The 13,263-nt window shown below is 40.5% G+C and overlaps 1 protein-coding gene across 5 annotated transcripts in view; it reads right to left on the bottom strand.

The window, feature by feature from the left end:
* ARHGAP29 (Rho GTPase activating protein 29) overlaps positions 1-13,263 on the bottom strand; it is a 67,970-nt gene that overhangs the window by 41,495 nt on the left and 13,212 nt on the right. Inside the window, exons 1-2 of one of the 5 annotated variants that reach the window (XM_084757381.1) lie at positions 11,353-11,501; positions 5,114-5,350 (exon numbers count right to left, since the gene is read on the bottom strand). The exons of 1 other annotated variant lie outside the window; for it this stretch is intronic. In XM_084757381.1, coding sequence (XP_084613507.1) covers positions 5,114-5,318 — 205 coding nt within the window. In that variant the 5' untranslated portion in view covers positions 5,319-5,350; positions 11,353-11,501. Of the gene's footprint in view, positions 1-5,113; positions 5,351-11,285; positions 11,502-13,263 lie in introns of those variants that run through there. 3 more of the 5 variants (XM_084757383.1, XM_084757382.1, XM_084757385.1) reach the window with 3 other exon arrangements.

Raw genomic sequence — 13,263 nt, 5'->3', positions numbered from 1 at the left:
AGACTATGCTATTTAATGTATCAATAATGCTATTCAATAAAATTTGCTTTAGAAGCAATGTTACCTCTTATGACTTTGGCTCTGTCAAATCTAGAATACAGGATGTGTTAGAAGTCACAACTTTAAGAGTTGTGTTTTTACAAAATAAAAAATAACTTTTTAACTTTATTTATGTGAGTGTTTTGCTTGTGTGCACATTTGTACACCACCAGTGTGCCTGTGATTTCAAGAAACCAGCGTTGGGTCCCCTGGAACTGGAGTTAGAGATGGTTTTGAGCCAGCACATGGGTGCTGGGAACTGAACCTGAGGCCTCTGCAAGAGCAGCAAGTGCTCTTAACCACTGAGCCATTTCTCTAGCCTCTGAAGGCTTTTCTTTTATATACTTGATAACAGATAACTAGTTTATCTGAATCTCACCATTTGTTTTGTTTTCGATACAGGGTTTCTCTGTGTGGCTTCTGGCTATCCTGGAACTCTGTGCCTGTTCAAATTCAGAGATCCACCTGCCTCTGCCTCCCTAGTGCGCTGGGATTAAAGGTGTGCACCACCATGTCTAGCTTCCTAATAAACTTGTATCTGTTATGTCCTTGTCTATTTAAAAAACAAAAATACGTTAAGAGTAGAGAAGAGGGGGGGGGGCACACCTGTAATCTCTAGTAGGAAGAGGCTCAGAAAGGAGTCACTAGTTCCAGGCCAACCTGGGCTTCATAGTAAGACCCTCTCTAAAACAAAACAGCACAACACACACACACACACACACACACACACAAACACCTCAGAGAACAAATGACCATAATTAGAATGGTAAACTGATTAAAATGCATTTAAAATTGTTACGTAAACAAAAGGAAAGTTACAGGAATCATCGCTACTTGTTTTTCCTTCAAATATATTTTATGTCCTTCTACACTTTCAAACATGAAGTAGCAGAAAACCTAGGCATTTTGCAGTATTCCTTTTATGTAATTAAAAGGTTTTAAAATTTCAAATTCCCAGCAGTTAAGGGTCCTTGCTGCTCTTTGTGGAAGGCTTGGGCTTGGTTCCCAGCACCCACATCAAGTAGCTGGTACCCACATTCAGTAGCTGGTACCTGTTCCAGTTCCAGAAACATCCGACGGTAACTTCTGAAAGTTACTGCATAAACTAGGAGAATATTTTTGAATCTACTATTTGGAAAGCAGGATAGATTATTCCTGTAAGGGGGACAACTATAAACCTAAATTAGGACTTATATTACATATATTCTAATCTACAATTAAGCATATGAATCTACATAATTAAATGCAAAGTATATGTGCATAAGCGAGTACCTTAGGCCTTTTAAAGTAAGATGTACAATTTATCCCTGTAATTATTCATAATGTACCTTAATGATACTAGATAGAGATCTCAAACTTAAAATCCCACACCTGCTACTGTGTGAGACTACAGGAAACTGCACCGTGGAAATGAGTGACGGAAGGAGAATCACTGAACTCCATCACTTATCTTAGGCAGAGTTAGGGGTCAGCTCCAGTCTCCCTGCCTGCCGCCCTGGAACTCGTTTATTTGTAAATTTAGAGTCAGCTAAAGCATGTGCATGAAGTTGGGGGGGGGGGAGGGAGGGAAGAGAAGGAGAGACCATGCAAGTGAAACTACACATTTCCTATCTGTGAGGAATATGGAAAGGTCTTTGATAACCACTTTGTTCTTTTTCATTTAAAGATTTATTTATTTATTATTATGTATACAATGCTCTGCCTGCATGTACACTTGTACGTCAGAAGAGGACATCAGATCACATTATAGATGGTTGTGAGCCACCATGTGCTTGCTGGGAATTGAACTCAGGACCTCTGGAAGAGCAGTCAGTGCTCTTAACCACTGAGCCATCTTTCCAACTCCTATCACTGAGTTCTTCTAGTTTGTCCTTCAACTACTAAAATGAGCTTTACAGCTCTACTTAGGAAACTTCAATGCAAAATTTGTCATAATACACACACACACACCAGTCACAAAACTTGATAAATACACTGAACTATGTTCAGCTTCAATCTCTCTCCATTGGCGCCTCTTGTTTCACAGGCACTCACACACACATGTCCCTCTGTCTGAGCGCACACATGCACATGCATGCTGTGCACGGAGGCCTCAAGCTGCCCTGGTTATCTCTGAGCTCCTGCCACTTTGCGGGTCTGTAACTGAACACAGCTCGCTGTGCGGCACAGCTAGTCCAGGCAGCTTGTCCTTCGTATCTGTCCTTCCCTCTCAAGTGCTAGAACTACCAGTGCCTACCACGTTCACCTGGCTTTTATGTGGGTTCTGAGCATCCAAACTCTTATTTTCATACTTGTTTTTGTTGTTATTTTTCGAGACAGGGTTTCTCTGTGTAGCCTTGGCTGTCCTGGACTCACTTTGTCGACCAGGCTGGCCTTGAACTCACATCAATCCGCATGCCTCTGCCTCCCGAGTGCTGGAATAAGAGGCGTGCGCCACCACTGCCCGGCTTTATTTTCATACTTGTATGGCAAGCACTTTGTGCACCAGACCACTTTTCTAAATACTGTTTGGTTGTTGTTTGGTTTTGGTTTTTTGAGACCGGGTTTCTCTGTGTAGCCCTGGCTGTCCTGGAACTTGTTCTGTAAACCAGGATGGCCAGACTGCTGGGATTAAAGATGTGTGCTACCAACGCCTGGCTCATAACACTGTGATTTGATTAAAACAAAAATCTAATTTAAAAGCTTGAGGTAGTAGCAATAATCTACTAAGTACTAGTTTTCTTACTATAAGAATAATGTGAATACCAACCTTTAAATTATATTTCACTGAATAAATCTGTTTCAACATGCACTTTTTTGTTTTGTTTTAGTTTTTGGTTTTGGTTTGGTTTGAGACAGGGTTTCTCTGTGTAGCCCTGGCTGTCCTGGAACTCACTCTGTAGAGCAGGCTGGCCTTGAACTCAAGAGATGTGCTTCCCTCTGCCTCCTGAGTGTTGGATTTAAAGGAGTGTCCCACCACTTCCAGGCTCCATGTGCCCCTTTATCTCAGTAGTATCCTTCTAAATCTTATAACCAACCACCTTTCTTTCCCACCGAGACCAGCGAGAATCTTCTTCCTAGCCCCTGGACTGCCTACTCACATATTGAAACTCATAATTTTTTTTAAAGATAAAAAGTGATACACCTTGTTTTAAAATACCATTTTAAATTTGTGAAACTAAAGATACCAATACAAGATGTAGAATTGAAAGAATACAATTTTCCAAGAAAAAATAAATACCAATAGAAATTCCACCACAACTCTTATTTATATCAACTAAAGCTTACTTAGATGGAAACATTAAATTATACTCTACCATAAGCTGAGGTGAATAATTGATTACCTAAGGTATTATTTTAAATAGCCTTTAAAATCAACCAGTAATGGACTATACATCAGAACAAACAAAACCCCAAACCTCACCGCTTAAATAGTAACCTAGTTTAAAATAAGGCTTTACAATGAAGTCATACTTCTTTGAATAAATTGCAGGTTTGCCATTTTGTTGAGATGTCTTAGGAATATAATAATGTGTTTAGGGTATTTTTGTAGTTTTACTGTCATCCAATTATCAACATCAAGCTATTAAACATGACTGTGAGTAACTTCTTTAATATTTAGACAATCTCAAAAGAACAATCTATAATGGCAAATTTTAAGTGTTAAAAATTTGAACCTTCCACTTTAGTCCAATAATTTGGTGATTTCAACCTGAAGATTATATTTAGATTAGAAATTAAAATTTCAGCACTAGAATAAGATGTGGTTTTTGAAAATAAATGTTTTAGTTATATGCTCAAACATCCTTACTGAAATCTGATAAATTTCTATGATGGCCCAAGAGGCATCATATGAACACCAGAGGTCTTTGCTCTCTGACTAGAGATGTCACTGTGAACTGCAAATTATCACTAAAAAGGAAGATGGTCTCTGAACCACTAATTGTCACCGATATCAAATATGGATACTAAAGTGACACTAACAGGTAAATGACTTAGGTCCAGTCAAGTCAGAGATGTACAGTTCTTTCTGTCAGGAGAATCAAACCTCAGTTTCATTACTCATTTCAACTAGATAAAAGAATAAATTCTGTGTTTATCCCTTATTTCAAGAAGATAACAGATCACCAAAACATAATTAAGTTCATTATTAAGAAAAAAATTCATTGAAGTGCCATTTTGGATTAAATTTTGTCAATAATCTGAAAAGCAAATTTTTTCTTCTGAATTACCTCATTATTAATTTCCAACTCCATCCATTTCACCACACATTTCGTTTTTTCCTTACAGCGGAGAAAAGTCACCACACACACATTTATATAGCATTATCATTCAACACTTGGTGGACATTAGCAGCATCACCTAAGTGTTAGAGCCTCCAGAGCACTGAGGATAGCACCTTACACATGGCAATGCTCAACAATTTGTTAAGTGAACCCAATTCACTGTGTGAGAATCTGTAGTTGGAAAGAGGGGCCAGTGGCCCCTTATTGTATAAGGACATGGAGTCAGGCTTGTAATTGATGTTAGCAGCCAGTTACACTGCAGGGATTGTTCTGTGAGACTCAGAATGGAGATGAGGACTTAAATGTCGGCCCAGTGAGTCCATTTTAGACAAGCATCTTTATTCTGTGTGGCATATGGACATAGTCATAGAACTGTGACGAGGTACAACACATGCTATTTTAACGTTTAACCACTCACACGTGTGAAAAGCAAATTTTAGACAAAAGTGTCAGCAATGTAAATTACAAAGGTTGGCCTGCTTATCACAGATCAGTAACTCAGGGTTTTCCAGTGAGCCAATGTAAAATATACAACTGCCTGAAATCCAAAACTAGTTTTTCTTTTGTGCTCTGGTTCCCTCACAGTTACAAGGCTTTTATTATGTATTGTACTGCTATTTGATTACAAAAATGTTTACCTTGTAAGCATTTAACATTTGGGGGGGGGGAGAGAGGGGGACAGACACAGACATTAAAAAAGTAATGAAGCATGCCCTGCTCTTGCCCTTGCACACATACTGATCCGTAACTAGGCCGGCATTTAAGTTTGATAAACTAGCCAGTGAGAATACTGAGAAAAGTTGACAAACCTGAAATAATAGCTTCTTTCAAATACAGTAACATATGGGAGAACTTCCTGATATCATTCACCAGCTCCTTGATGTACTCCGGATCAAAAATGGAGTTGGAACTTACGGACTTGAGCCCCATTTCAGAAGTTGTAATAGCAGCAGAGACTTGGCCTGATGCCCAAACACGTTTTTTCTTTGCCTTTTTCTGTTTGTGAGCAATCATCCTCTCATTTAACAGTCAGTAAAACTGAAATCCTTAGGGGGACAAGAAACAAAAGAGAGGGGGAAAAAATACCATATCAGCCAAGAAATATACTAGGTTTCACAAACAGCCCACAGCCCACCTCAGCACTCTAGTTGTAGATAAGGGAACACTGAGCTAGTACTGACAGCAGCTGCCACAAAGTGTCTACAATTCTGACAATGCTATGATAAGCAAACCTGGGGTGTGTAAGCAACCATTCCTGTCATTTCACAAAGCAAGGAACCCGAGCTTCAGGGGCTGAAATGCCTCTATAGTCTCAACTGATAACTTAAGTTCAAACTTAGATACGCCTTCATGCCAAAATGTATGCTCACAACTACCTGGCTTTAATTCTTAAGACACAGAGTCTTTCTTTTTCATTGTAAAGGTAGTTGCGAACTATCACTTAGCAGACGGTCATATTTTCCCTTTGCAGAATTGTCTTCAAAACTAAAAATGAGATGGGTCTTGAGAGAAATATTTTAAAAAATTTTCTCTACCACTAGCTGTATGACCTCACAATCTGTTAGATCATCTCTTCACTGTGAGATGTTCATTCATGGAAACATACTCTAGAGATCACTGCCGGTTAGATTAGTTCAACTAGAGTAATTTTCTGAATGCTTATACATGCACATATACGGAGCTTATCAAAACCTGTCAAGAGTATTTCTTTGTTGAGAGAAGCTCTAACAATGTCCAATAATTTCACATACCTTGATTGGACAAATAAATTTGTGACTTAAGAGTATATATATTTTAGTAATTTCAGCATGATAGAGTAAAAGGGCAATATTTGTCATAAGAAAAACTTGTATTTTAATCTTAGCTCTAATATTTTCCAGATGTATATATAACCTATACAATTAACTTACAGGCTCATATGAAGATTAAGAGAGATTGCAAAATAGCAAAGGGTTTTCTGCTAAGATATTTAATCCTGATCTAGTGGAACTCAATTTTTTTTCTTTTATCTTTATTGTTATAGAATTGAAAGTCCTAATTTTGGTTGTATCTCTTGAAATCAGAAAAGAAACAATAGAGGAGGGCCAGGTGGTGTGGCATTCGTCTTTAATCTCAACACTCCCCAGCAGAGGCAGGAAGATCTCTGTGAGTTCAAGGCCAGCCTGGACTACATAGTAACTTCCTGGACAGGCAGAAGTATGTAGAAAGACCTTGTCTCATTAAAAAGGGGGAGGGGGGACAATAGCAGGGCGGTAGTGGTCATGCTTAATCTCAGCACTTAAGAGGTAGAGGCAGATGGATCTCTGAGTTTGAGGCCTGGTCTACAGGGTAATTTCCAGGACAGCCAGGGTTATAAAGGGAAACCCTGTTGTGGAAAATAAAACAAAACCAACCAACCAAAAAACAATAGAGGAATTAAATTAGCTCAAACATCATTAAAAAGTTTCCCAAGTATGCTATGAGTATTTGAATACTTTCAGAATCACAGAACAACCAATGACCTCCACGAAATCAACAGTAGAAATGCTCATGGAATAGTCTTTGTTATATGTAAGCAATATTTGTCTATTCACACCAACTTGGCATAATAGATTTTTGGTTCCCAATTAAAGTTCTCTAATCTATCTGTTCTTACTTTTACTGCTACTGGAACTAATAAACTACCATTATTTGTTAATCTACTATACTAATTTCTTAAGGATTTGTCTACTTCCATTTATGTGCCATGAGCCACTAAAACCTAAGTCTCTTAGCATCCCTTCTTTGATCAATACTTTTCTAAAGGACAGATGTATGTGCACAGTCTAGAAGTTCAAAATGATAGCAGGCTCCCAGCTGCCTCTGCAAGCAAATCTGGACTCACACTTCACCACACACCCTTTTCATTTACAGGCCTTTTTTTTTTTAAACTGTAACCCACAGCATGAGGTAATTATGTACCACTATTACTAGTACACACATTGAGGATATCATTTTGTGTATAGTGCATGTATAAATGCATTTGGGTTTCATAAGACATATTCTAAGGACCGATATGATATGTTTATATATTTTCTTATTCTAGCCTATCTTGTGCTTTATTTATTTTTATAGTTGTTTACTTTCAGGTGTGTGTGTGTGTGTGTGTGTGTGTGTGTGTGTGTGTGCATGTATGTCAGTGCAGATGTCCACGGAGGCCAGAGAAGCTAGCTGGATCTCATGGAGCACGAGTTATAAGCTACTTGACATGGGTACTGGAAACCAAACTTAGTTCTCCGAGAGCAGTGTGTACTCTTGGCCCCTGAGCTCTCTCTATAGGCCCTAGTTCATCTTTTAAAATGCTAGCTGTGGGCTGGAGAGACGGCTCAGTTGTTAAGAGCACTGTCTACTCTTACAGAGGTCCTGAGTTCAATTCCCAGCAACCACACAGTGGCTCACAATCATCTATAATGAGATCTGGTGTCCTCTTCTGGCCTGCAGGCAGAATACTATATAAATAATAAACAAACATTTAAAAAAAATGCTAGTTGCAACTCGCTAAACTGGCTTTACATACGGCTCTACACCTTGAAAAATAGTGTTTAGCTAAGGGTTCCATCCACTACTCGAGGCTCCATCTGCCTGGAACACTCCTTCCTCCTTGATTTACTTACTCTGTCAGCTCAAAAAGCACATTCTTAAAGACATCTTCCTAGCTGCATGGTATTGGCACACACCTTTAATCCTAGCATTTGGAATGTCGAGGCAGGTGGATCTCTGTGAGTTCCAGACCAACCTGGTCTACAAAGCAGTTCCAAGACATCCAGAGCTATGCAGAGAAACCCTTCTCAAAAACAAAAACAAACAAAAAGAAAGAAATAAGGAAATCTTCCTGTACCCGTGGTAGCCCTTTATCACCACCAAACCAGACCAGAATCTTCAGTAGTCCTTCTGTAGTATCCAAAATTTTTCACTTTGTATTTACTATAGTTTAAGTAGATGTTTTATCCTATGATTTCCTGTCAAGACCAAGACCGCTTGCTAGCCTCATATTCTTTGCTTACACCACAGTAAGCATATGAAGGATGACCTATTTGAAACTATCTGCATAATGAATGTTTTAGCAAGATTAATAATGAATGGACTAATAAGGCTACTCTAATAATTTTTATAGAAACACAAAAGGTAACTCTAGGTTGCAATATTTTGAAGAAAAATTTGCTTAAAAAGTTATCTCTATTCTCAAAATAAACATATGAAATTATATAAATGTGTAAGATTACATGAAACAAAAATCAAAGTTATATTTCTTTTAACTAAGTTTTGTATTTTCAAGACAGGGTTTCTCTGTGCAGCCCTGGCTGTCCTGGAACTCACTCTGTAGACAAGGCTGGCCTCTGCTTCCTAGATCCACTTGCCTCTGGGCTGGGATTAAAGAAGTATATTTCTATTGTTACTTGTGATTATGTAAATATGATGTCCAACAGTATAATTTTTGGACCTCAATATTAAAGTACTCCTTCAACTAATAAAAATAAATAAAGGAATCAAGTACCTAGTTTAGGCAGATATTTTAAATATCACGGAGAAGGCTACTAATTAGCCTATCAAACTTTATCACCTTTGCAGTTTACACAACAAAGTTTTGCTGTTATTTATGCCACCTTCAAATTTAGTAAACTACACATAATTGTCCAGTTTATCAATGACATGTCACAGTCACTGATAAAGATGACTTCAAGAATTAAAAGATATAATAAGTTTAAAAACAATTTATGAGTAAAAAGAATTGAACAATTTGTGTCAAATTAGCAACTCAAAGTTGTAAACCTTGCTTCAAAAAGGCTTCTCTCTTTGAGACAAGGCTTAAACACATAAGGAGGAAGGCCTGAAATATGCACTATGCTAATGTACTAATTTTTAGAACATCTTAAGATTTTTTTCTAACATTTAAAACTTTAAAAGGAGTAACATTATAATTGAAAAGATGTTTAAAGTTAAAATCACACTTTTATAATTGAACTATGACAACGAGAAATCTGGACAACGTGCACTTTGCAGGGTTCTACACGCTGCTTTCCCATGCGCCAAAATGAATATTCTCGGACTCGTGCTAATATGAAGTATAGTTAATAACAGATTGCACCTGGTAATTTAATTAAATTAGATAGCGATGCACAGAAAGTACTTAGCACAGTGCCTGCCATGAAGACTCGGTAATTGTGAGCTATTATTACTAGAGGTCTGGATTGTGGGAAATTGTTTTTAAGCATATTTAAGTAATAAACAAGATGTGGCCTCATAAGTCTCTAGGTTGTAAACAAGAAATATAGGACTGAAAACAATTCCAAAAGTGTAACTGATTTCATGGAAACCTAGTAAATGCTTCCAAGTGAAGTTTGAACTGTGCAAACAGATTACTGAGTGAAAAACTTGTGAAACATTCTTATCTCTTCCAACTCCAAGCCATAACAATTAAAAATTACAATATCCATGTCGTGAAGAATTTTAGAGAATGAATATACAAAAAACTACCGTCTAAGTTCTAAATCCTATGTGCATTACAAATGTGGACTCAGAGCTCAGGGGAAAAGTGCTGCCTGGCAAGAGGCCCTGCGTCCAACCAGCCATTAGGAAAAAAAAATGTGCGTGCAAATTTCCTAAACTCCCAAATGGTGACTTTTACAAGACTTCAGCAGTCTGTGTCAATCAAATGTCCCCCCCACACTCCATAATCTGCGGGACTGAAGCAGGGAGCTACCCGGGAGGGCAAAGCTGCCCGGGAGACCTGCATGTTAGTTCCTACCACCTCCAAAAATTGCATAATTTCAGAAATCGGCTATTTCAGCATAATTTATGAGTTTGTGAGAACCTATCAAAGACATTGAAAAAAAAAACCCATAGGAATCAAGTGAAATGGTCTTTAATTTCACTTTTTTTTTTAAAGGACTCTACAAAAACAGAATGGCAATATGTCAGGAATAGCTTTATCCTTAACAATTTCTAAAGTAAGACATCCAACACACACTTCATTCTTGTTCGGTTGGAAGGCAGCATGATAACTTAAGAGAGGAAGAGAGAGAGAGAGAGAGAGAGAGAGAGAGAGAGAGAGAGAGAGAGAGAGAGAGAGAGAAAAGAAAGAAAGCAAAGAGAGGGTGGGCGGGTGGGGGAAGCGGCCCTGCCTCCCACGCCTCCAGAATGTCTAGCATTCCTGGCAGGGAGGGCTCGCCCCAGCCAGCCAAAACCACCCAAAGCCAACGCGCAAGTTCCCCATCCCTCACTTAAAATACAGAGGAAAGAAGAGAAAAAATGAAAAGGGCAACCAGCACCGATAGTGACAGACAAAAGACACAACAGACGAGATAGTCACAGAGAAAGCCTTAACAGGTAACCAGCCTGCTCTCCAAAAAGGTGTTTGGTGAATTCTCTCAAGGGTGAAAAACTGATAAGCAGAGACTGTCATTTGACACTAGAATTCCGCCTTCAAAACCCTCAGTCTTGAACACATCCATCCATAAATGTTTCAAAATTAAAACCAAACCTCCGCATATATCCAAAACAGAATTAGAACACACCATGACGCTGAGGAGCGCTCAAACAAACATCCATATCAACAACACAGAAGACAATACGTATGGTGGGGCTCCTAAATGCCTTGGGACTGGGCGCCAACTGGAGTGAGAATTGCGGATGGGGTTGGCGGGACCAGACTGGGCTTTAGAGCACGGATTCTAGGGCAAGGGCGCCTAGGTTTAAGCCTTGATACTGTCAATTACTACTTTGTTGGGGCAGATTTTTAACCTCAGCTTCCCTGGGTGAGAAATGAGTTGAAAGGTCATGGACCTGTGCTGAGAATTAAAGGAGTTACAAGGTGTGAAGGTTTAGTACACGGTAGGTAAATATGAGCTAACTGCGGGGCTTTATCCCCAGATCGCTGCTCACAGCTTCGGTCCTACGCTTAGCAAGAACTACGAACTCCGAAAACTAGCCACATATACGGACCCAGACTCGACAGCAACTCACCGGGAGCCCAACCCAGCCTTTAGCCCAGGGGCCTCGGGAGGAGCGAGCACCACCGCCCCTCACTCACCGTGGGGCTCCATCCTGTATCCCCCGCGCCGATTCCAGACGAACACTCACGGCCTTGCGGCGGTGGCCGCCGCCTAGGGCTCAAACCTGCTGCCTCCATCCCCCATGCCGGGCCAGCCAGCACTGCAGCCGCTGCCCCGCAGCAGTGCTGGTGCTCCGCCCTGTCCCCACCCCCGTCCCGCCTAGTCCCCACCCCGCCTCAGCCCACCCCCTCTGGAGGCCAGAACATTGGCTCGCACTCGCAGGGGCGGGGGCAGAGCACATAGCAGGTATAGGAGCCCTGGGTGTGGTAGTCTGTCACAGCTTCTGGTCTGGCAGGGTCTTCTCACAGAAGACAGTGCTTAGGAAAAGTCACCTGAGAACTGGATTTGGCTAACAGGCGGGTTTTTTTTTTGGATGAAGAATCTGTATTTCCTAGACCACTTTCGTTCTCTTTCGCCAAACTCTAACTGTGATAAGAACAGAAAATGAAGCCGGGCATGGTGGCACACGCCTTTAATCCCAGCACTCGGGAGGCAGAGGCAGGTGGGTCGCTATGAGTTCAAGGCCAGCCTGGACTACAAAGCAGAGTCCAGGATAGCCAGGCCACATAGAGAAACCTTGTCTCGAAAAACTTAAAAAAACAAAAAACAAAAATCAAAAAACAGAAAATGAAGGCCCCACACAGGTAACGTGCCACAGGGTCTTGCCCAGCATCTTTCCAAAAGAATGAGCAACTCAGAAACAAGACAATTATTCTGCCCCCTATATAGAGTAAAAATTTCCACAAAGGTCTGTGATGGGTCAACTGCCTTCTCGAACTCACCTCAGGGGTAGAAGGAATGATTGAAAAAGCACCAGAGGGCTCTTGAATTCAACACACAGAAAGCTGAGAGAAAAACATGGGGAGGGTGCCTGTGACAAAAGCACAGAGATAGAAAAGTGACGTGTGGAAGAAAAAGGACCCAGGGAGGTGTGAAGTGAGGTGGAAAGGAAATGTGGGTATAGACTTAGGGAAACAGAAACCAGGAGAGGGACAAGCAAAGGCAGGAGAGCAGGACCCAAGGAGACCAGAGGACAAGAGGTGAATACCGACCACCAACTAGACAGGAGGAAACTCTGAAAAACAGATGCTTGCGTCTTCTAATTATTACAAGACAAACAGCCCCGTAGTGTAACTTGAAAAGATAAATATAGAATTGCTTGGTTACTTAGCTCCCCAGTGGATTTTTAAGATTCACACAAAATGTACCCCCTTCTACTCTTAAATACAATACCAAGTTTGTACCATAAGCATTCAGGAAACCTCAAAACCAAACTACCTCTTAATTGCACTGGAGGAGGAAATGCACCAAAGGCTTTGAGCACGGAAAGCCATGCTGTCTGAACTTTTAAAGCAAGCTAAGAGGGAAGGTGTCCTCAAGAAGGAAGAGCACTGGCGGGACAGGCACAGTTAAAGCACCCAGCTGGGAGGAAGTGTTAAGTGCTTTAGCTGCTCACACCCCCCCTAAGTCGTCTATTTAAAAATAGAGCACTTCTTTTACTTATCTGCCGTTCCACGGCATGAAAAAGAGCTGAATCTGGTGGCACACTCCAGTAATCCTAGCATTTACCAGATGGAGCCGGGTGGATCAAGACCCCACAGCCGGTCGCGGCTACACAATGAGTTCTAGGCCAGCCTAGGCTACACAGGAGCCTATCTCACTGACAGCCCACACAACCGACAACAGAGAAGATTGTGTGCTGATTATGTCATTGAACAATAAGATGAACAGGTATCTGGCAGACAGAGAGGAGCAGAGACAAAGAGAAGTTTAAGGGCTGAGAAAGACAGCTGTGGAGAGGAGGGTGAGGAAAGGATAGAGATGGGGAATGAAAAAGTAAGATGGAGTTGGAGAGGAAAGCTAGAACAGAAAGAATACTTACTGCCAGA

This window comes from Acomys minous (genome assembly GCF_964271855.1).
Source record: "Acomys minous genome assembly, chromosome: 14".
NCBI lineage: Eukaryota > Metazoa > Chordata > Mammalia > Rodentia > Muridae > Acomys > Acomys minous.
This window is presented reverse-complemented; position numbering and strand designations above follow the sequence as displayed.